The 23,845-nt window shown below is 44.1% G+C and overlaps 2 protein-coding genes and 2 non-coding genes across 4 annotated transcripts; 1 reads left to right on the top strand and 3 right to left on the bottom strand.

Moving 5' to 3' along the window:
* Nucleotides 1–10,570: 10,570 nt before the first annotated feature.
* Nucleotides 10,571–10,642, bottom strand: TRNAA-UGC. The gene has a single exon. It is a non-coding gene; the product is annotated as a tRNA-Ala (tRNA).
* Nucleotides 10,643–10,904: 262 nt separating this feature from the next.
* On the top strand, nt 10,905–11,010 carry LOC119351572. Its single transcript, XR_005170048.1, has one exon. It is a non-coding gene; the product is annotated as a small nucleolar RNA Z279/snoR105/snoR108 (small nucleolar RNA).
* Nucleotides 11,011–12,867: 1,857 nt separating this feature from the next.
* LOC119349144 lies at nt 12,868–13,844 on the bottom strand. The gene has a single exon (XM_037617156.1). The coding sequence runs from the start codon at nt 13,465–13,467 to the stop codon at nt 13,048–13,050; it is 420 nt and encodes a 139-aa protein (XP_037473053.1). The 5' UTR covers nt 13,468–13,844; the 3' UTR covers nt 12,868–13,047.
* A 115-nt stretch (nt 13,845–13,959) lies between these two features.
* Nucleotides 13,960–14,630, bottom strand: LOC119349145. The gene has a single exon (XM_037617157.1). It carries the CDS (start codon nt 14,541–14,543, stop codon nt 14,130–14,132), a length of 414 nt encoding a protein of 137 aa, XP_037473054.1. The 5' UTR covers nt 14,544–14,630; the 3' UTR covers nt 13,960–14,129.
* Between the last annotated feature and the right edge of the window lie 9,215 nt (nt 14,631–23,845).

Genomic DNA, 23,845 nt, shown 5'->3' with positions numbered 1-23,845 from the left:
TCGTGATATGCTTCTTTATAGGCTTTTCGTGCTGGTCCATCAACCCAGAATATATTCTCAACCTTGTCTTCTGCATCATACTTGACCTTGTAGAAGAATTCTGGATCTGTCTTCTGTTTATCTTTGAAGTAGGCAACCGTCTCAATCATATCACCTTCTTTAGTTGCATTTCTGTTCAAGCTTGACTTTAGGTTTGTGATGTGCTTGGTAGTATAAGGAACAATCAGCTCCGTGCCATAGAAATCCGACATGATGTGCATCATTCGGCCTGAAAAACAAGTAGGCAAGTATAATGACTTAAATCTTTGCAATAGGCAAAGGATATGCAAATTAAACCACAGGGCACAACACACACTAAGATGGAGACCACTAATCTTTTCAGGTATTTTTAGTTGATCTTTTCATGCATTTTTCAGGCCTTTCTGGTTTCAGAACTACCAACATGCATTTTTAAATATCTACTTACCGCTTTTTAAAATGCATTAGCCGCAAAACAAATGCATGACTCACACCAGATGTAGGCAACTGGAAACCATTTTTTTGACAACATTTTTTGCTTAGCACCCTGACTCATTTTTTTGCTAAAAATAGTGATGCAAGGCAGGAGATATACAAAAGAGCACACATGTTTTAGTTGATTGCATGTGTGACAAGAGTTGCCTACACAACTCTCACACTATTTTGCTAAAAACAGGAATGCTTGTAAGAAATATATCTACTTCAACCCAACCTAATTGCTTTGCATTTACGACAACAGTTGCTACAGATCTTAAGAAATTTACAGCATCAATAAGCAGCCAACAACATCAATAAGCAGCCACTAGTTGCCTACCATCCACACTAGTTTGTCTCAAGAATGAGAAAATTGTGTAACTAGTTTTTTTGGCACTACTTTTATTTTTGGTTGCCTACATTATGTGAATCAATAAAACAGCGAATCCAATCTTTTTTCTATTTTTTTGCATGGCAATCAAACTATTTCCTCCTACCATCATTCACTTGTAGTTAAGTTGCAGTTATGAAGGTTCTTTAGAAACAACTTCTCTTTTGGGGGGATGCCTTGGTGTGATCGTAAATATTTAGTCAAGGAAGGTTTGTCAATCAATGGATGGTTATGCTCAACAATGAAATAAGAGAATTCCCAACGACCATCATTGAATTTTACTATCATCTTGGCTTTGCAACCAGTCTATATTATCTTTTCTCTTTTCCTTTTCTTCCCTTTCTTCTTTTTCTCAGTAGCATCATCGGCAAACACAATGGCATTTTCTTCCTCCTCATCATCATTCCCATCTTCACAAGGATCTTCTAGCATATCAACGTTAGGTGCAATCACAGTACCGTGGTCATCGTTCTTGGGTTTCTGAAACTTGTTGCAAACAAACTGGTACTTATCTATTTCGCCAGTAATAGTATTCCTTCTGGAAGTATTCATCTTGATTGAAAAACCCAAATGCTGAGCATAAGCATTATAGTGCTCTCTTGCACCTAGCAAAGTGTCAAACCTTGTACCCAATGAAGGCTCCTTTGGCTGAGATCATGCTTCATCATCGTTATCAGCATCTCCCCATGCACCCTCGCACGCAGCAGTCCCCCCTGTTGCTCCCTGGTAACCCACAAGTGTAGGGGATCGCAACAGCTTTCGAGGGTAGAGTATTCAACCCAAATTTAATGATTCGACACAAGGGGAGCCAAAGAATATTCTTAAGTATTAGCAGTTGAGTTGTCGATTCAACCACACCTAGATAACTTAGTATCTGTAGCAAAGTATTTAGTAGCAAAGTAGTATGATAGCAATGGTAACGATAGCAAAGGTAATATTTTTTGGGTTTTGTAGTGATTGTAACAATAGCAACAGAAAAGTAAATAAGCGAAGCACAAAGTGTGAAAAGCTCTTATGCAATGGATCAGTGATGGATAATTATGTTGGATGCGATTCCTCATGTAATAGCTATAACCTAGGGTGACACAGAACTAGCTCCAGTTCATCAATGTAATGTAGGCATGTATTCCGAATATAGTCATATGTGCTTATGGAAAAGAACTTGCATGACATCTTTTGTCCTACCCTCCCGTGGCAGCGGGGTCCTAGCGGAAATTAAGGGATATTAAGGCCTCCTTTTAATAGAGAATGACCGGACCAAAGCATTAACACATAGTGAATACATGAACTCCTTGAACTGCGGTCATCACCGAGAAGTATCCCGATTATTGTCACTTCGGGGTTGTCGAATCAGAACACATAATAGGTGACTATAGACTTGCAAGATAGGATTAAGAACACACATATATTCATGAAAACATAATTGGTTCAGATCTGAAATCATGGCACTTGGGCCCTAGTGACAAGCATTAAGCATAGCAAAGTCATAACAACATCAATCTCAGAACATAGTGGATACTAGGGATCAAACCCTAACAAAACTAACTTGATTACATGGTAAATCTCATCCAACACATCACCGTCCAGCAAGCCTATGATGGAATTACTCACGCACAGCGGTGAGCATCATGAAATTGGTGATGGAGGATGGTTGATGATGACGATGGCAACGAATCCCCCTCTCCGGAGCCTCGAACGGACTCCGGATCAGCCCTCCCGAGAGAGTTAGGGCTTGGCGGCGGCTCCGTATCGTAAAACACGATGAAACTTCCTCTCTGATTTTTTTCTCCGTGAGACGGAATATATGGAGTTGGAGCTGAGGTCGGCGGAGCTGCAGGGGGCCCATGAGACAGGGGGGCGCGCCCAGAGGGGGTGGGCGCGCCCACCACCCTCATGGACAGGGTGTGGGCCCCCTAGTCTTCATCTTTTGCCAGTATTTTTTATATTTTCTGAAACTTGTCTCCGAGAATTTTCAAGTCATTCCGAGAACTTTCTTTTCTACACATAAAACAACATCACGGCAGTTCTGCTGAAAACAACGTCAGTCCAAGTTAGTTTCATTCAAATCATGCAAGTTAGAGTCCAAAACAAGGGCAAAAGTGTTTGGAAAAGTAGATACGTTGGAGGCGTATCACTCCCAAAGTGTATGTGTCATCAAGTGTGTGCTCTTCTGTGGGCATTGCTTGCATTCCAGAGTCAGCAACATTCTGTGCGATAGGAGTGTTTGGAGATTCGGCCACAAACTCATTGACATTGTTCAGTGGCGGGGCCCTTTGCGCAGAAGGTTGTGTGCAGTACATGGGTTCAACGTTGTCCACTCCACATTTGGTGGCAAGTCATAATTAAGGTCATCTGGCAATTTGTTAAGGTCAAACACCCCCTGCATAATTGGTAAAACAAATCAAATAAACACACAAGTTAGAAGAGAGAAGCAACTACTGGACTCATATGTAGGAATAATACATCAACAATTAGGCAAAAAAACCAATCAACACACAATGTATACTTTTCATAGTCATACACACCAATCAATACAACATAATCTGTCATGACAAATAACTGTCATGTGTTTCTTTTCAGGTGGAGAAATCAGGGTCAGGGGAAAAGAACAGTAGACGATGTGGTGTACTCTTTTCTTCTCATGGAGTGGAGGTGTTATCAGAAGCAAATGACATGACAATTCCAGTGCTTTTTTTAGTTTACAAATGTACTTTTGGAAAAATGTTGGAAGATCTGTAGTAGTACCAGTACTGAAAGACTTGGTGTCTGCCTCTTTTTTCCAAATTATGCACCAGTATTGTTTTTCTATTTTTTTGCGATGGTTCATCCCAGATGTTGCCATTGTCATGAGCATAAGCATGCCATGGTTTCTGCCTCTTGTTTTCCCCATTTTATTCATTTTTCAGGCTATTAGAGGTGGTTGGTTGAAGCAGCATTAGCCGGCACCTGGGCTGAACTTGGCCGAAATCAACCACAAGCTCAAGGTAATGTTATCACAATTTTTATTCATAGCATTTTCCAATACCCGTTTATAGTTGCAGAAAAAACACATCAACTTTGCCTAAGCTTGGACAAGCTGAAAATAGTTGCTTTACCATGCATATTTTACTCTCGCCAAAGATGAACTCATAATTGTGCACCACATACACAGTAGTTTTTTTTTTTTGCAGTTCCTGGGGTTGTGTTTTCTATCAAGCAGATGTTAGGCAACTTATTATTCTTTTTACCTAGGCAACTTGCCAGCCAAATGTTAGGCAACTAAGTCTCTTTGTTTAGGCAACTTGCCAGCCAGATGTTAGGCAACTTGTTCTCTTTATTTTAGATTTCACAAGGATTGAAAAATGTTGAAACATTGCAGTAGTAGTAGTACTGAAAGAGATGTGTGTTATTTTTTGTCAAATTATGTGTCAGAACTGCTTTGAAATGGTGTTACTTTATCACAGTTTTTTGTCATGAGCACAAACGCCCCAGGGGTTTACCTCTTTTTTGTTCCCATTTTTATTATTTTTTGTAGGTTTTTGGGTGTGGTGTGTTGGCGGTGCACAAGGTGGTACACAGGATGAACTTGTTAGAAATCCACCACAAGCTCAACGGTAATGTATTCACAATTCTTTTCATAGCAATTTCGAATCGTTGTCCATAGTTGAAAAACCATCTTATACATGCACACAACATACTTGGTTACCTACAAGTTTTCATAACGGTTGGTATAGACTTTAATAAATCATAGTATAGACAATCAAGAAATAGTTGCTTACCAGCCACACTACTTTTGCCTAACTTGAACATATGGTTGCCCAACACTCATATAGTAGTTTCTGTTGCTAAGGGTAAATTTATTGTTCTAACACATTTTAGTCGCCTACATTTTTCACAACAGTTGCTTACAGATATGTGTCTCACCACCTGCCATTGTTATGCTCATAACAGAGATGCCAGTAGCCAGAAATCTTACTATATTTGTACAGTTAAGTTGCCTTAAATTTTGACAACAGTTGCTACAAATATATCCATAACATTAAGAAACAACCAACAGTTGCCTACACTATGAACTGTTTTTTGCCTAATCATGACGATATTGTTGCTTACGATCTAGATTACTTTGTGCCTACTAATGACAATCTCCAGAGAAGGCTAATCTGTTCCTAATCTGTTTGCCTAATTTTTTGCACAGCATGGTTACCAGAGAAGGCTCATATTTGGACAGCATGGTAGGTGGAGAACCACCTTCAAGAAGAACAGGGGAAAAACGTACCTCCTTCCTCTCCTGGATCACAACAGCTCTTTTTTTTTAGTTTAGTTCTGCTTCTGGAAGCAGATCTCCAAGCTCTAATGGTTCAGATCCATGGCGATTTTGATCCTCGTAGCTTTCCTTGGAGGAAAAGAAGAAGAGAGAGGGGGAGGGGTAGGTGGGAGAGAAGGATGAAGGGGTCAGGTCATGTGGGGGAGGAAGCACGTGATTGAGAGAGGGGGAGGTGGGGATAAAGCAGCTGGGAGGGACCAGGTCAGCATCCAGTCGCGGCAACCAACGCCGGTGGGCGATGGAACGCGGGCTGGGGCCCTGTCCTTCCTTTTTTGTACGGCGGGAAAAAGCTTACCAAATCTGGCTGGTTGCCAGGAATGCCTACCGAGCACTCAGTTGCTCCCTAGACGCGTCCCTCAATTATTAGGCACACAAAGACACGGAATTGTTGGAGAGGAACTGCACCACTCTACACCAAGAAATCTCTCACAGTCACGGGCAAACATTCCTCTAGAAAACATGGCCTCTCCCTGAAATGGTCATAGTATGGCATAATGCCTCTGCGTTGCTGCAGATTTGAAAAATGACAATATATAAACTTGCACAATTATATTAAAAAGTGTTATAGTGTCATGTGTGCCGGATTATATATATACTAAATCCATGCTTCAGAAGTCCAGATTCGTTTTCTGAAGAGCAGCACGGAAACAAAACAGGTGAACCTGCACACTACTCGACATTCTCACTTCCGATTCGTCGACGACCGCTTTTGCGCTTGCTTCTTTCCAAGGGGGAATGCTCCCCCGGAGAGAGGCAACCAATAAGGCCTCATTTGGTTGTAAAGGATCCCGGGGGATCCCTGTGTTTTTCCCGGGTGGGTACACTACAGGCCAAGTTCGCCCTAGGGACCCCATTTGGTAGCATGTGAGGCGGGGAGATCCCTGGCCTTTCCGCCGCCCATCCCCGGAATAGATTTCCCGATGTCGATAGGTCGGGGAGTAAATCATCGACTCGCTCTCCCTTGCGACCAGTCACGACAGCCTCCGCCTCCAGGCTCCATCTCCGTGCAATGACCGGACACCGCCCCCCGCACCCTCCTTCAAGAGAACCGCCCCTCCTTCCCTCTGTACATGATCTCCTCCCCTCTGCCCTCTCGTCCAAACTGTGGAGGAGATCTCCCCGTGGTGGGAGGGGATCCCAGATGACCATGCGAATCTCCCCAAGGGGGATTACAACCCTGGGATACTTCCCCATTAGAACCAAACAAGGCCTAATAGTTCAATAGTATACTCGTCGGTTCTTCATCTGAATGTCCTAGTTGGAAGTAAATGTAGAACCCTTTTTTTGGCGGTTAGCCTTCTACCACCTATAGGTTTTGCATCCGGATCAACCTTGGTCCATGAGCATTCCGGTGTTTGAAGACATCGGGTGTTGTCAAGCTGCACCCTTTTTTTGCTTGTAATTGATTGTGTTCTCCATCTGCTATCTTCCCGTGCCTTGTACAAAAGAATGTCATTACCTTTTTTTCGCAGTGCTTAGTACCTTCTCAGTATATTTAGCAACGACTAGACGCCCTGTTACAATTGGCTTACTTAAGGATTTCAAGCTAATCAAATGTGTTTTATTTTATTTTAGAGAAAAGGCGCTGACCGAGCCCGAGAAGAGCTTGAACCTAGCCTGACTTTGAATTAACAAAACCATCAACCGGCGATGATTACAAGGGCACCACATTACAAAGGGGATGAATGCAAAGCAAAGCGGAAAGAACATACAAGATGCTAGGCAGAACAGCACAATGGCAACAACCAGAGCCAAGCACACATCACCGTTACCGACGACCAGCACTACGCCTACACCAATTAGCCAACTGAGAGCACGGGAGGAGGGACATGCCGTGCAAGCATTGAGCGCCGGCTACATGCACAACCAAACTTGGGCAACACTTGAGTTGTCTCCACCGTCCCAAAGGGCCACTAGTTGGTGTAGGCGTTTGCATAGATCAAAATACTTAGGATTTCCTCCTAAAAATTTGCAGGTAGTGTTTTGGTGTGACAATGATCACATATTTTTTTCAACTATTTTGACATTTGGAAAAAACATTTTTGATGGGCGGGAGCATATGCTCCCAAGAGTCGAATTGGATTTCCACCGGTCCCCGTAACTTTTTTTAAAAAGCAATCAGGTCCCTATAACTTAAAAAACATGCAAGTACTTGTTTGTTTTTAAAAAGGCAATCGAGTCCCCGATAGTTTTTTTAAACAACAATCTGGTCCTGTTAGTTTAAAAAAATCATGCCCTTGTGCGCCGGCCATGGTGGTGGCCCGTCGTGGCTGCTACGGCCTTGGCTGCGTCGGTCGTGGAGGTGGCCCGTCGTGGTTGCCCGTAGGGCGTGGTGTTGCCCGTCGCTGATGCTACTATGTGCACTATTGCTAATGCTTGCCGCATGGCGTCGCCAGCCGCTGTTGTTTGTCGCTACCGCTACTGTTGTTGTTGCCCGCTACCGCTTACCGCCGCCCGCTTCTGCTACGTGCACTGATATTGTTGTTTGCCGATGCTTGCGCCTTCGTTGTTGCTTGCTACTACCCACTAACGCTGATGCACGCTGTGCTTGGCGCCTCCCACTGCCACTGCGTGCATTGTTGTTGTTGCTTGTCGCTGCCCATTGCAACTACTGTTGCGCCAGCCTTGTTGGACGGGCATGGTGCTACCGGCCGTGACGGTCGTTTGCGCGCCACCATTTTCCTGAGCCATGGACCCCACAGGTGAACCAGTCTATCAGTTTCGTGCTTAGTCATGGATCAATTCCGGATCAATGTGATTTGTTACTCACTTGTCGCAAAGTTGGTGATTATTTGTGATTTTTGACAAAAACGGTGGCAACCTATTACCCTAGTCATAAATATGGTGGTTCTGAGCAATTTACTCAGTGGGATCCAATACCACTTACATCCATAGAAGATTAGGGCATCTCCAATAGGTGCCCTCTTTTTAGGGCACCAGAAACTGATTGGGGCAAATTTTACAACACGAAAAAAAAATGCTTTTTAGGCACTAAAATACGTCCAACCCAAGATGTGCCTTAAAATAGGGCACATCCAAACATACAACCAATTTTTTTTGAAAGAACATTGCATAGATTATTTTAAACATTTAAAACATCAAAACATTACAACGAATTAAACCCTAAACATAAAGTTCATCTTACTACTTGATCACCCTAAGACATAAAGATTACTACTGTTTCATCATCTATAAAACATAAAAGATTCTAACCGTCATACATATAGTCGGTGTCGACGGAGTTCCAAAGCGACATGGTCTCCTCCTTGGAGGAGTTCAACACCTCCTCCTACTCCGATTCGAGGTTGATCAACATGGAGGGGCTAGCCTCGTCCTCCTTCATCTTCTTCTCATGGTCATGCTTCTAGAAGGAATTGACCCATGGAAAGGATGTTCCACCGGTCGAAGTTACGTGAAGATTTATCAACGGCTATTGGAGTACCTTAATATAAATCAGAGATCCAATCAAAGGAAAAATTGTCCTTGCATATGAGATGACAATCAAGCGTGTTATAAAATGATCATCATGAAATATAACTGAAGTGGCCACTTCGTGACCCGGGTTGGGATGTTGCTTCTATAGATGGATCTTTTGATGCAATGACCAGAGATGGTGTTGTACAAGTAACCGTCCAAAATAATATGAAACAAGATGTAGTGTGCGCCTTTAGACATCGTCCTAGGTCTGTTGATGATATTAAAGCTGAGCTATTGGCAATCAAAGAGAGCATACTGGTAGCAAAACCCTATACACCCCTGCCGTTGGTGTTACAAATTGATAGTGCTAAAGCTATAGTGGCACTGTCGGGCAACAGTTTGGATCGGTCCAGCCTCATCCACCTTGTGGAGGAAATGAAGGTACTAGTCAGAAGAGATCAGGAACTTGATCTAGTAAGGATTGGTCATACTCAAAATAGCTTGCGGCTTTCTTAGCTAAACTTTCGAGGAGGGAGCATCTAACCGACTTGTGGTTACACGACTCCCTAGTGTTGTTGTTTTATTAGCTGCAGATTGCAACCCTATTACTAATCAGTAAAATTCTCGGTTTTCAACGGAATAAAGTGTCATCTACATTTGTTGTGAGTTATAATGGAGTTAAATCCAATGGAGGGATTAAAAAATCCAACGTGGGCTCTCGGTTCATTTTTAAAAAAGTTTGGCCAGGTGTATAGATTTTTTTTTATGAAGTGCAAAAGTTGCATCAACGAACTTGGAGGCAACTTTTTTGAAATATGCATTACATTTTCCCTCCCGAGTGATGTTCCAATTTCAAAAATTGAGGAAGTACAAAAGTTGCATCAATGAACCTAGAGCCAACTTTATAATTTTATTGAACATCATAGTGCCATTTATGAATTACATATTGGTAACAAAAATATATGACAAAATAGAAGTGAAAGATAAACTTAAGGCTGGCATGGATACGATAAACTTGATAGTGTCATGAAAATACATGACAGAACATACAGGAATCGGCCTAATGGTGAGAACATCTACCCTCAAAGAAAAAAGCAGCCAACAATGAACTTGGAATAACAAGACTTAATGGTGACATGAGTATATACGAAAAAACAGACATGAAAAAGAGAGACTCTAGGGCGACATGACATGGTATGGAAAAAGAGACTTAAAGGTGACATTACAAGATATGAGAATATATATATATATGAATTTTTTTAATGGCAGCATCAAAAGATATGACAAAATAGACATAGGTGGTTGGAGAAGGAGAAAACTTTTTTCAGGTGGGTCAATCCAGTCAAAGTTGAGCGTGATGGAGTGACATGTTTGGACTTTTTTTTGCATGATTGTTTGGACGATAGTTGTCCAGGCTATTAGTAGTGTTGATGGAGGTAGAAAAAATAATTTATGATCCTATATACATGGATTGATTTATTTTCTACAATTTATATGTATATGCAGGATGTCATGATGAAAAGAAAGGATATCACCTGCCATAGCAACAAAAAAGGGGGAAAAGTTGGAGGATTGGATCCATAAACCATGGAAACATCTGCTCTCAAAGTGGAAGAAAACGAGAACACCAACGCTGACAACAAAAACTAGGAAAAGGAAGTATAGGAAAAGATAAGCTTGACAGTGGCATGTTAAAAATATGACAAAATAGATAGGTGAAACCCGAATGGTAAAAACTAAAAACCTCTCAAGGAGGAAAAGAACGAATGATGACAACAATAACAATAAAAACATGACTCTAAGGGTTTCATGGAAAGATATAGAAAAAGGAACTTCATAGTGAAAAGAAAAGATATGAGAAAATAGATAGTTAAAAGGAAATTCAACATTAGCATGAGAAGATATAGAGGAAAAGACCAGCGGCTTGAGAAGATATAGAGGAAAAGACCAGCGGCGAAAAATAAATTTGGAGATGCGGGGGATCGAACCCCGTGCCTCCGCATGCAAAACGGGCGCTCTACCATTTGAGCTACATCCCCGTTGGTTGTAATTTCTGTCGATGATTCCAAATCATAATAGGCCAGCCTGTGGTTCAGGAGTGACGGCCGACTTATTGTACAGGCCTTGAGGGCCCGTGGCATCCTGAAAAACTGCCCAGCACCACCCAGCCAGGAGAGGGTTCAGCGGGGTTGGAAAGATTTTAGTCCCACCTCGGCAGCAGGGGGCGAGCGAGTGGAGGCAAGGTGCTTAAAGAGGGGACGGGGTGCGCCGTTGAAGAGCATGATCCTTCAGGCAGCAAAAGGGAAATGAGGAGTGGTACAGGCTCGCTTAATTATGCGAGAGGGGTGCCCGTCCCAATAAGCCTGTTACGACACTGGGGCATCCCCATGATTCACCATCTGATCCTGAACCATAATTTCAATAGTTTTGAATGCTTTCTTTTGTTTCTTTTGTTTATGTTTGCTTGTTTCTCCTACTTTCTTGTTTTGGATTTGGTTTGAATTTTTGTCTTGATTTGATTTGAATTCTTTTCCTTTTGTTTCTACTTGGTTTCTTTTTTATTTTTGAAACTTTTCGTTTCTCTTTTTGCGAAGCTCTTCGTTTCTCCTTGTTGATTGGAGATCTCGCGCCTCGTTCTTTTTTTATTTTATGGTAGGGTGATCATGCGCTTGATAGTGACGTAACAAAGCTCAAGTGCTCATGGTACAGAATATTACCATGTCTGTGCTGATGGAGCTGCGTGCGCGCGGTTGCGATCAAAGACCTGACGCGCTCCCGTCCCGACCTGGCAACATGATATTCCTTGAACGAATAATCTACAGTCCATATCGAGTGCTCTCTCGTACACGCAAGCGGCCGCACTAGCTCAAGGCCAGGGTCCCCTAAATTATTGCGCCAAAGACACGGAATTGTTGGAGAGGAACTGCGCCACTCTACGCCAAGAAATCTCTCGCATGCAAACATTCTTCTCCATCAGAAGAAAATGGTCATAGTTATATTAAAAAAAACAACAATATATAAACTTACATCATTATATTAAAAACATTATATTGTCATGTGTGCCGGATTACTTGATATTCTCGCTTCCGCTTCGTCGACAACTGCTTTCACGTTCTTCTTTCCAAGGCGGAATGCTCCCCCATGAAGAGAGGCAGACAATAATATTTCAACAGTATACTCGCCCGTTCTTCATCCCGAATGTTCCGTATCCAACATGTGGTGGCTCGAAAGCATGAAGCAAACAAATAACCCTTCTTCTGGCGACCGGCGGTCAACCATCTACCACCTCTAGGTTTTGCATCCGGGTCAACCTTGGTCCATGAGCATTCCGGTGTTTGAAGACACCGGGTGTTGTCAAGTTGCACTTTTTTTTCCTGCTTGTAATTGATTGTGTCCTCCGTCTGCTATCTTCTTGTATCTGTCCGACCGTTTATGGCTTTGCCTTCTATTTAAAAGGGCGTGAGCTCAACTTTAGTGCCGACTGGCATATTTGTAGAAGTAAGATAATTGCAATATAAGTTTTGTCAGTTACATTTTTTGGAAGGTGTAGTTCTCAAAGAATAATAAAGAAAATGCAAGGAAGTAAAGGACCAATTTTCATTTCACTGCAAATTCAATGTAAATACTTTTTTTTGTTTGTGAATGTAACAAAAGAAGTTACTTGTTGGTATACTAGCAGTACTATTATGAATTACATTTTGTGTTTTGAAGTCTTCTAGTTTCTATAGGGTTCACCAAGTAATAAATTCTCTAATTTTCTCTTTACTTTTCTCAAAATTGTACGGCTTATAAATCCATGTGCCACGTGCCATGCACGGTATGATTTATCCGATGAAGGTACATATCGACCATACCTGTAGCGCTAACTAATTCGTCGAGCGCCTACCCTAGTCCCCGGGCCCCAACAAGACTCCTCACGGCGAATGCTCACCTTCTTCCTTAATTTTCAAGAGGACGAATCCGAGTAGTTTTTTTTTTTTTTTTTTTTTGCGGGGGGAAACCGAATGGAGTTGTGGCAAAAAGAGATGCCAAAGTGGCAACCATGTCACAGAAGAATGCCATTACCTTTTTTTGTCAGTACTTAGTAGTACCTTCTCACTATATTTAGCAACGACTAGACACCCGCTTACAATTGGCTTACGTAGCTAGCAGTAGCTCTGTTATTCGGCTCCAGTTAGCATTTCAATCCTCCTCCCTTTTGCTCTGTTTCTTATGAATGTACATTTATTCTTGAGCAAGCTGCTCGCATACCACACATGCTAAATTCGATTAAACAAACAAATTTAATTAATTAAACAGAGAGTTATTACTACATCTCTTGTCTTTCTTCACCTCTCTGCGCTCACTGAAAACTCTAATTAGGTTGCCACAAACTTTCACACACGTCCATGGACGTTCCCAAGCAATGAAGCAATATGTCCACATCCACGGTGTTGAACCCATCTCATTTCTCGATGAATCCGGTCATCCTGAGGACGAGGTTCCTGATGTTGCGGAGGTCCCGCCCTTTGAGCGTCCTCCCTTTCCCGCTGCACATGGAGTAGGCCGCCGTCGACCTTCCGGCGAGCCTCCGGCGTCGCTCAGCCAGGACGTGCGGCGGCACGTTCCTCTTTGCGTCGTTGGTGCATCGAACGTCGCCATCGCTGCAGTCGTCGTTGCCGCTGCCGCTCCCGTCCGACGTGGTCCAGGAGCGTGACCGCCGCTTCCGGTGAGGCACGAGGACCGGGGCAGACAGCTCCGGCGAGGATAGCTTTGCCATGTCTCCGTCGACGTTGATGACGCTGTCGTCGTGGCCGCCGTCGCGGCGGTGGTCGGAGTTGTTCTGTGGCCAGAGGACGTCGGCTTCTTGGAGTTCCTGATCCATGGCCTCCCCGGCCGTGTGTCCGGGAAGGCAAGGGCTGGGGCTGCCATGGCGAGGGGGATATATAGCGAGCGGAGGTAGGTGTGCTGTGGAAGGAAGAAGGAGAAGCTGGCGTGTGTTGGTGAGCAAGCAGACTTCCTTGGGGAGTTGGCAACTGGATCGGAGGAGTAGTGGCGGGTTAGGACAAACTTTGCTAGCTGTGGCTGTGGCCGTGAAGGAAGGGGTTGAGTTGGAGTGCGGTGCACCCTATCCTCGGCTGCCACGTGGACCGTGCACCGCCGGGCCGGCTGATGCAGATGTGCACGCTCGCTCTAGCCCTCCGAGCCACGGAGAAAATCGTGTACGTATGCACGTATTGGTACGTATATTGTTGTGCGGATTTGGATGTATAGTACAGTAAGAACGTGCGTGGAGGAGATGAGCTTTAGTGTGGAACTCTCCCATGTAAACTTGCTTCGTTTGACCGATGACTGGATTTTCACACGGCAAGAAAAGTAGGTTCAAAACTTGGTGCTAATCTCATTAACCGATACTGACAAACTGGTAGTACTAGCAACAAGTTTTTTGGGCACTCTGATAACATTCGTTGAGCGCACAAGGAAATTTAATTTTGAGAAATTTATGCACGTGTTTGTGCCCCAAACCATAGGACGACCTAGTACGTGTCATCCTTCGATGAAGCCGGTCATCCGCAGCACGGAGTTGCGCAGGTGGCGCAGGTCGCGCGCCCGCTTGCCGTGCCTTGCCACCCCCGACCGCAGCAGCGTGTACGCCGCGGCGGCCTCCCCGTCGGACAGCCGCCTGCCGGAGACCAGCAGGTGCGGCGGCACCATGATCTTGCCGCCGCCGCCGTCCTTCTCCATCAAGTCGTCTTGATGATCAGTACCGTCTTTCCACCGTAGCAACAGCACGGCGGCCCTGCTGGGGGGAACGTCCACCGGCCGAGACCCTGCCGCGCGCCGCTGCCACGACGTGGCCGGGCTCTGCACGCTCGGCAGTGGCTTGTGGTCATCGTCGGCGTGGGCGTGGCCGGCGTAGTACTCCGGCCAGAGCACCTCGAACTCGTCGAGCTCTTCCATTGATTAACTATTTAACTGTGACCAAAGTAGGATCGGACGAGGTGGCGGCTGGCACTGGCGAGAGCCAGGAGGAGGCGTGCCCAGAGCTGCGACGGAGCAGTGCTCGAGACGCGGCGCTATATATCCGCGGGGTGAACGGATAGTATTCCGTCCCACCGCGTCTGGTCGATCGCGACGGCGGCCGGGCGCTCGCTCGACAGAGCCCGCACGTCTGGTGGTATGGAGACGGTGGGGGAGAGGTGTGGATCCCGTTGGCGCCGTCCCGCCGCGGGCTCCGGACGCGGCGCCGGGATCACACACGCGCTTCTCCCTCTGGGGCACGCAACGTGCATCCATGCCGTGTTCGCGGCGTCACTGGGCACCCGCGCGTATGTGCATGCGTTGGCTAGGACGTGACACATTTTGTTATGAGAAGGTGCGCGCTAGGCGCCGGCCGGTCGCGCGCGGTCCGTCAGATCAACCAACTGCTGACCGTCGGATTTATCCTTTCGCCCCTTACTTCATCTTCCCCGACGCGGTTTTTGCATGAACAGGAGGTATAAAAACGGTGGTTGAACCAGTGTCACACACAAAAATAGAAAAATAACCTGTGTCAAAGGAAATTCAAACCCAGGATGCTAGATATAGGTGCATAAGTTGCACCTTTGACCCAATAACCATCTTGACTGGCCAACTCTCTTTTCAATTTTATGTAAATGATTGTATTTTACATCTATTTAGTACTCCCTCCATTCCTCAATATAGGATGTATAATTTTTGGCACGGAAATTAAAGAACGCAAGTGAAGAAAAAATTTCACAAGTTTTGGGCGATATTACACCTGACTAATTGGCATGAGAAAATATAGGAGATTGCCTAATATAAGGAAATGTAATCAAATCCCTGAAAAAATTATCCAAACGAGTGGTGCAACATAATACACTTTATATTTCAGGTTTTTTTTTTCAAAAATCTATACACCTTATATCAAGGAACGGAGGGAGTATTACACTAATACACAAAACGTATTATTTATGGAATAAAAAACAACACATTGAACCAGTGAACCGACGGTCCGACCGGTAAATCCTAAACCGACAGCCTCGCCGGTTCAATCATCGGTTTGGGTTTTTGAAACTATGCTCGTGGTCACCATTCCAACAAAAAAAAAGACCAACTCAAGGGCTAACAGTGATGCATGGTGGTTGCAGCATTCTCATGCCCCCTCGCCGTTGGCTCGCTCACTAATTCTAGCAATAACATTTTCCGGTTCCAGCAAATTAGATCACTGGTTGCATCTCCTCGGTCGACCGTCTTAGTACAGTTGGAAATATGCCCTAGAAGCAATAATAAAATGGTTATTATTATATTTTCTTGTTCATGATAATTGTCTATTGTTCATGCTATAATTGTATTGACCGGAAACCGTAATACATGTGTGAATACATAGACCACAACATGTCCCTAGTGAGCCTCTAGTTGACTAGCTCGTTGATCAACAGATGGTCATGGTTTCCTGACTATGGATATTGGATGTCATTGATAATGGGATCACATCATTAGGAGAATGATGTGATGGACAAGACCCAATCCTAAGCATAGCACAAGATCATGTAGTTCGTTTGCTAAAGCTTTTCTAATGTCAAGTATCATTTCCTTAGACCATGAGATTGTGCAACTCCCGGATACCGTAGGAATGCTTTGGGTGTAACAAACGTCACAACATACTTGATGGCTATAAAGGTGCACTACAGGTATTTCCGAAAGTGTCTGTTGGGCTGGCACGAATCGAGACTCGGATTTGTCACTTCGTATGATGGAGAGGTATCTCTGGGCCCTCTCGGTAGTGCATCATCATAATGAGCTCAATATGACTAAGTAGTTGGTCACGTGATCATGCATTACGGAACGAGTAAAGTGACTTGCCGGTAACTAGATTGAACGAGGTATTGGGATACCGACGATCGAATCTCGGGCAATAAAGTACCGATTGACAAAGGGAATTGTATACGGGATTGCTTGAATCCTCGACATCGTGGTTCATCCGATGAGATCATCATGGAACATGTGGGAGCCAACATGTGTATCCAGATCCCGGCGTTGGTTATTGGCCGGAGAGCTGTCTAGGTCATGTCTGCATGATTCCCGAACCCGTAGGGTCTACACACTTAAGGTTTGGTGATGCTAGAGTTGTTATGGGAAATAGTATGTGGTTACCGAATGTTGTTCGGAGTCCCGGATAAGATCCCACACGTCACGAGGAGTTCCGGAATGGTCCGGAGGTGAAGATTTATATATGGGAAGTCATCATACGGTCACCGGAAGTATTCGGGGTTTTGCCGGTATTTTACCGGGACCACCAAAGGGGTTCCGGGGTCCACCTGCCCAGAGGGTCCTATGGGTTGTATGTGGAAGGGAACCAACCCCTAAGTGGGCTGGGTGCCATCCCCTCCTAGGGCCCATGCGCCTAGGGTTGGGGGGAAGCCCTAAAGGGGGCGCCCCCTTAGGCTTTGGGGGCAAGCACCCTCCCCTTGGCTGCCGCCCTCCCTCTAGATCTCATCTAGAGGGGCCGCCCCCCTTCCCCCTTTGCCCTATAAATAGAGAGGTGGAGGGAGGGCAGCAGCACCTCATCCAAGGCGCAACCCTCCCCCTCTCCAACACCCCCTCCTCATCCGTTTGAACTTGGCGAAGCCCTGCCGGAGAACCGCTGCTCCTCCACCACCACGCCGTCGTGCTGCCGGAGTTCTTCCCCAACTTCTCCTTCCCCCTTGCTAGATCAAGAAGGAGGAGACGTCCCCATGCTGCATGTGTGTTGAACGCGGAGGCGCCGTTGTTCGGCGCTTAGATCAGAATCAACCGCGATCTGAATCGCTGCGAGTACGACTCCTTCATCCACATTCATGCAACACTTCCGTTTCATGATCTTGAAGGGTATGAAGATGCACTCCCCTATATCTCGTTGCTAGTCTCTCCATAGATTGATCTTGGTGATGCGTAGAAAAAATTTAATTTCTGCAATGATCTCCTACAGTGGCATCATTTGCTAGGTCTATGCGTAGTTTCTATGCACGAGTAGAACACAAGTTGTTATGGGCATCGATTTTGTCAATTTACTTGCCATTACTAGTCTTATCTTGATTCGGCGGCATCATGGAATGAAGCGGCCCGGACCGACCTTACACGTACGCTTACGTGAGACAGGTTCCATTGACTGACATGCACTAGTTGCATAAGGTGGCTAGCGGGTGTGTGTCTCTCCCACTTTAGTCGGATCGGATTCGATGAAAAGTGTCCTTATGAAGGGTAAATAGCAATTGGCATATCACGTTGTGGTTTTGGCATAGGTAAGAAACGTTCTTGCTAGAAACCTATAGCAGCCACGTAAAAACTTGCAACAACAATTAGAGGACGTCTAACTTGTTCTTGCAGCATATGCCGTGTGATGTGATATGGCCAAAAGGATGTGATGAATGATGTATATGTGATGTATGCGATTGATCATGTTCTTGTAATAGGAATCACGACTTGCATGTCGATGAGTATGACAACCGGCAGGAGCCATAGGAGTTGTCTTAATTTATTGTATGACCTACGTGTCATTGAATAACGCCATGTAATTACTTTACTTTATTGCTAAACCGTTAGCCATAGTAGTAGAAGTAATAGTTGGCGAGACAACTTCATGAAGACATGATGATGGAGATCATGATGATGGAGATCATGGTGTCATGCCGGTGACGATGATGATCATGGCACCCCGAAGATGGAGATCAAAAGGAGCAAAATGATATTGGCCATATCATGTCACTATTTAATTGCATGTGATGTTTATCATGTTTTTACATCTTATTTTCTTAGAACGACGGTAGCATAAATAAGAAGATCCCTCATAAAATTTCAAGAAAGCGTTCCCCCTAACTATGCACCGTTGCGAAAGTTCGTTGTTTCGAAGCACCACGTGATGATCGGGTGTGATAGATTCTAACGTTCGCATACAACGAGTGTAAGCTAGATTTACACATGCGAAACACTTAGGTTGACTTGACAAGCCTAACATGTACAGACATGGCCTCGGAACACAAGAGACCGAAAGGTCGAACATGAGTCGTATAGTAGATACGATCAACATGAAGATGTTCACGATGATGACTAGTCCGTCTCACATGATGGTCGGACATGGCCTAGTTGACTCGGATCATGTATAGCTTAGATGACTAGAGGGATGTCTGTCTGAGTGGGAGTTCATTAAATAATTTGATTAGATGGACTTAATTATCATGAACTTAGTCTAAAAATCTTTGCAATATATCTTGTAGATCAAACGGCCCACGCTGCCCTCAACTTCAATGCGTTCCTAGAGAAAACCAAGATGGAAGATGATGGTAGCAAGTATACGGACTGGGTCCGTAACTTGAGGATCATCCTCATAGCTGCCAAGAAGCATATGTCCTTGATGCACCGCTAGGTGAAGCACCTGTTTTCCCAGCAACTCAAGACGTTATGAACGCCTGGCAGTCGCGTAGTGATGATTACTCCCTGGTTCAGTGCGGCATGCTTTACAGCTTAGAATCGGGGCTCCAAAAGCATTTTGAGCAGCATGGAGCATATGAGATGTTCCAAGAGCTGAAAATGGTTTTCCAAGCTCATGCCCGAGTCGAGAGATATGAAGTCTCCAACAAGTTCTACAGTTGTAAGATGGAGGAGAATAGTTCTGTCAGCGAGCACATACTCAAAATGTCTGGGTTGCACAACTGCTTGTCTCAGCTGGGAGTTAATCTCCCGGATGACGCGGTCATTGACAAAATCCTTCAGTCGCTTCCACCTAGCTACAAGAGCTTTGTGATGAATTTCAATATGCAGGGGATGGTGAAAACCATTCCTGAGGTATTTTCAATGCTGAAATCAACGGAGGTGGAAATCAAAAAGGAACATCAAGTGTTGATGGTCAATAAAACCACTAGTTTCAAGAAAGGCAAGGGTAAGAAGAACTTCAAGAAGGACGGAAAGGGAGTTGCCGTGCCCGGTAAGCCAGTTGCCGGGAAGAAGCCAAAGCATGGCCCCAAACCTAAGACTGAGTGCTTTTATTGCAAGGGAAACAATCACTAGAAGTGGAACTGCCCCAAGTACTTAGCGGACAAGAAGGCCGGCAACACCAAAGGTATATGTGATATACATGTTATTGATGTGTACCTTACCAGTACTCGTAGTAGCTCCTGGGTATTTGATACCGGTGCGATTGCTCATATTTGTAACTCAAAACAGGAGTTGCGGAATAAGCGGAGACTCACGAAGGACGAGGTGACGATGCGCGTCGGGAATGGTTCCAAGGTCGATGTGATCGCTGATGACCCACAAGTATAGGGGGTCTATCATAGTCCTTTCGATAAGTAAGAGTATCGAACCCAACGAGGAGCAGAAGGAAATGACAAGCGGTTTTCAGTAAGGTATTCTCTGCAAGCACTGAAATTGTAGGTAACATATAGTTTTGTGATAAGGTAATTTGTAACGGGTAACAAGCAATGAAAGTAAATAAAGTGTAGCAAGGTGGCCCAATCCTTTTTGTAGAAAAGGAAAAGCCTGGACAATTTCTTATAATGATAAAAGCGCTTCCAAGGACACATGGGAATTATCGTCAAGCTAGTTTTCATCACGCTCATATGATTTGCGTTCGGTACTTCGATAATTTGATATGTGGGTGGACCGGTGCTTGGGTACTGCCCTTACTTGGACAAGCATCCCACTTATGATTAACCCCTATTGCAAGCATCCGCAACTACAAAAGAAGTATTAAGGTAAACCTAACCATAACATGAAACTAATGGATCCAAATCGGCCCCTTACGAAGCAACGCATAAACTAGGGTTTAAGCTTCTGTCACTATAGCAACCCATCATCTACTTATTACTTCCCAATGCCTTCCTCTAGGACCAAATAATGGTGAAGTGTCATGTAGTCGACGTTCACATAACACCACTAGAGGAGAGACAACATACATCTCATCAAAATATCGAACGAATACCAAATTCACATGACTACTAATAGCAAGACTTCACCCATGTCTTCAGGAACAAACATAACTACTCACAAAGCATATTCATGTTCATGATCAGAGGAGTATTAATATGCATTAAGGATCTGAACATATGATCTTCCACCAAGTAAACCAATTAGCATCAACTACAAGAAGTAATCAACACTACTAGCAACCCACAGGTACCAATTTGTGGTTTTGATACAAGATTGGATACAAGAGATGAACTAGGGTTTTGAGAGGAGATGGTGTTGGTGAAGATGTTGATGGAGATTGACCCCCTCCCGATGAGAGGATCATTGGTGATGACGATGGTGATGATTTCCCCCTCCCGGAGGGAAGTTTCCCCGTAGAACAACTCCGCCGGAGCCCTAGATTGGTTCCGCCAAGGTTCCGCCTCGTGGCGGCGGAGTTTCATCCCGTAAGCTTGCTTATGATTTTTTCCAGGGTAAAAGCCTTCATATAGAAGAATATGGGCACCGGAGGGCCACCAGGGGGCCCAGGAGACAGGGGGCACACCCAGTAGGGGTGGGCGCACCCCCACCCTCCTGGCCAGGGTGTGGGCCCCCTCTGGTATTTTCTTCGCTCAATAGTTCATATTAATTCCAAAAGTGACTTCCGTGGAGTTTCATGATTTTTTGAAGATGTGCAGAATAGGTTTCCAATATTTGCTCCTTTTCCAGCCAGAATTTCAGCTACCGGCATTCTCCCTCTTCATGGTAAACCTTGTAAAATAAGAGAGAATATCCATAAGTATTGTGACATAACGTGTAATAATAGCCCATAATGCAATAAATATTGATATAAAAGCATGATGCAAAATGGACGTATCAACTCCCCCAAGCTTAGACCTCGCTTGTCCTCAAGAGGAAGCCGAAATCGAAAAATATGTCCACATGTTTAGAGATAGAGGTGTCAATAAAAATAAAATACGGACATGAGGGCATCATGATTATTCTTATAACAACAACATATATAGATTTTGTCATATGATTTCTTATGCTCAAATAATGATCGATTCACAATGTCAAGTATGGGTGATAAACTTCATTGGGAACTAACAAACTATAATCTCAATCATTGAAACAATTGCAATTTATCATAACATCAGAAAGAGTCAAGAATAGAGCTTTTCAGCAAGTCCATATACTCAACTATCATATAGTCTTTTACAATTGCTAACACTCACGCAATACTTGTGGTTATGGAGTTTTAATCGGACACTGAGAAAAATAGGGGCTTATAATGTTGCCTCCCAACATATTCACCTTTGGGTGATGTCAACAATAATAGCTCATGCTAACTTACATCCAATTGGATATATATATATCAGGATCTTACCAACATGAGGTGCTTGCCAAAGGATAAAATGAAAAAGGGAAAGGTGAAAATCACCTTGACTCTTTCATAAAGTAAAAGATAGGCCCTTCGCAGAGGGAAGCAGAGGTTGTCATGTGCTTTTAGGGTTGGATGCACAAAATCTTAATGCAAAAGAACGTCACTTTATATTGCCACTTGTGATATGAACCTTTATTATGCAGTCCATCGCTTTTATTACTTCCATATCACACGATCGTATAAAGCTTATTTTCTCCGCACTAATAAGTCATACATATTTAAAGAGCAATTTTTATTGCTTGCAACATGATAACTTACTTGAAGGATCTTACTCAATCCATAGGTATGTATGGTGGACTCTCATGGAAAAACTGTGTTTAAGGATATTTGGAAGCACAAGTAGTATCTCTACTTGGTGCAAGGAATTTGGCTAGCATGAGGGGAAAGGCAAGCTCAACATGTTGGGAAGATCAATGACAATATACTTTAACTGAGATGTGAGAAAACATAAACCATTGCGTTGTCTTCCTTGTCCAACATCAACTCTTTTAGCATGTCATACTTAATGAGTGCTCACAATCATAAAAGATGTCCAAGATAGTATATTTATATGTGAATACCTCTCTTTCCTTATTACTTCCTATTAATTGCAACGATGACCAAAACTATGTTTGTTAACTCTCAACAACTTTTATGCCTCATACTCTTTATATGTGAAGTCATTACTATCCATAAGATCAATATGAACTCTTTTATTCTTTTATTATTTCTACTTCCTCAAGATCATAGCAAGGTAGCAAAGCCCTTGACTCAACACTATTCTTTATTATAGATAGCTCACGGACTCGATTACATAAAGAGATCACAAAGCAAAACTCAAAACAATTCATACCAAAACTTCAATCTATTAGATCAAGATATTACTAGAAGGATCGAACTAAGTAAAATGGTAAAGATAGGAGTGTGATGGTGATACGATACCGGGGCACCTCCCCCAAGCTTGGCAGTTGCCAAGGGGAGTGCCCATACCCATGCAATTATGTCCTCGGAGGTGGTGAAGAAGGAGTTGTTGATGATGTAGGCTTGTCGTCCATCTTCCAAGGCATAGGCTCACCATCATAGAAGGATGATCGAGTCTCCGGGATCCTCAAATCTGCAGCCAAACTCATCCTCTTGAATCTATATTCATACTCACAGTTTTGGTTTTGCAGGTCATAGATCTGGGCTTGGAGGTGCTCGATTTTCTCTTGAAGCTTAAAGATGGTCTCCCCAATGATCTTGGCATCCAGCTTGTGGTTGTTGGTGAACTCCATGATCATCATCTGGTTGGTGTTGAGTCCACGCTCCACCATCCCTTGGCACTTGAAAACCTGTTGCTCCATGGCTTCGAGCTTTGTCTCCACGCTTCCGGTACGCCTTGGACCCTCCACATCGCGGATGTGCAGCACCCCCTCACGCATCTCAATGGTTTGAGGGTGTTGAAGCACCTTCGCGATATAGGGGTTGATAACCCTCTCGAAAAACTTGTCCTTGGGAGCGCTTGGAGACGTCATGGTGCTCTAGATATGTCAGAAAAACAGCTCGAAACGAAAACAGAGGATATTTGCATGATAAGGTGGTCAAAACTTTCGAGAGATTATATAATGAATTTTTACCGACCAAAATACGTAAGGTGCAAGAAAACGGAGTCCGGGAGGCACACGAGGTGCCCATGAGACAGGGGGGCGCGCCCAGTAAGGGTGGGCGCGCCCTCCACCCTCGTGGAGGCCTCGTGTCCTTCCCGGATTACTTCTTGCTTCCCAGAATTTTTAAATATACCAAAACGGAGGAAAATTGCCATTAGAATTATTTTGGAGTCGGTTTGCTTACGTACCACATACCTATTCCTTTTCGGAGTCTGAAACGTTCTGGAAAGTGTCCCTTGTGTATTCCTCTGGGGTTACGGTCTCAATAA

Source organism: Triticum dicoccoides, chromosome 1B (genome assembly GCF_002162155.2).
Source record: "Triticum dicoccoides isolate Atlit2015 ecotype Zavitan chromosome 1B, WEW_v2.0, whole genome shotgun sequence".
Lineage (NCBI taxonomy): Eukaryota > Viridiplantae > Streptophyta > Magnoliopsida > Poales > Poaceae > Triticum > Triticum dicoccoides.
This window is presented reverse-complemented; position numbering and strand designations above follow the sequence as displayed.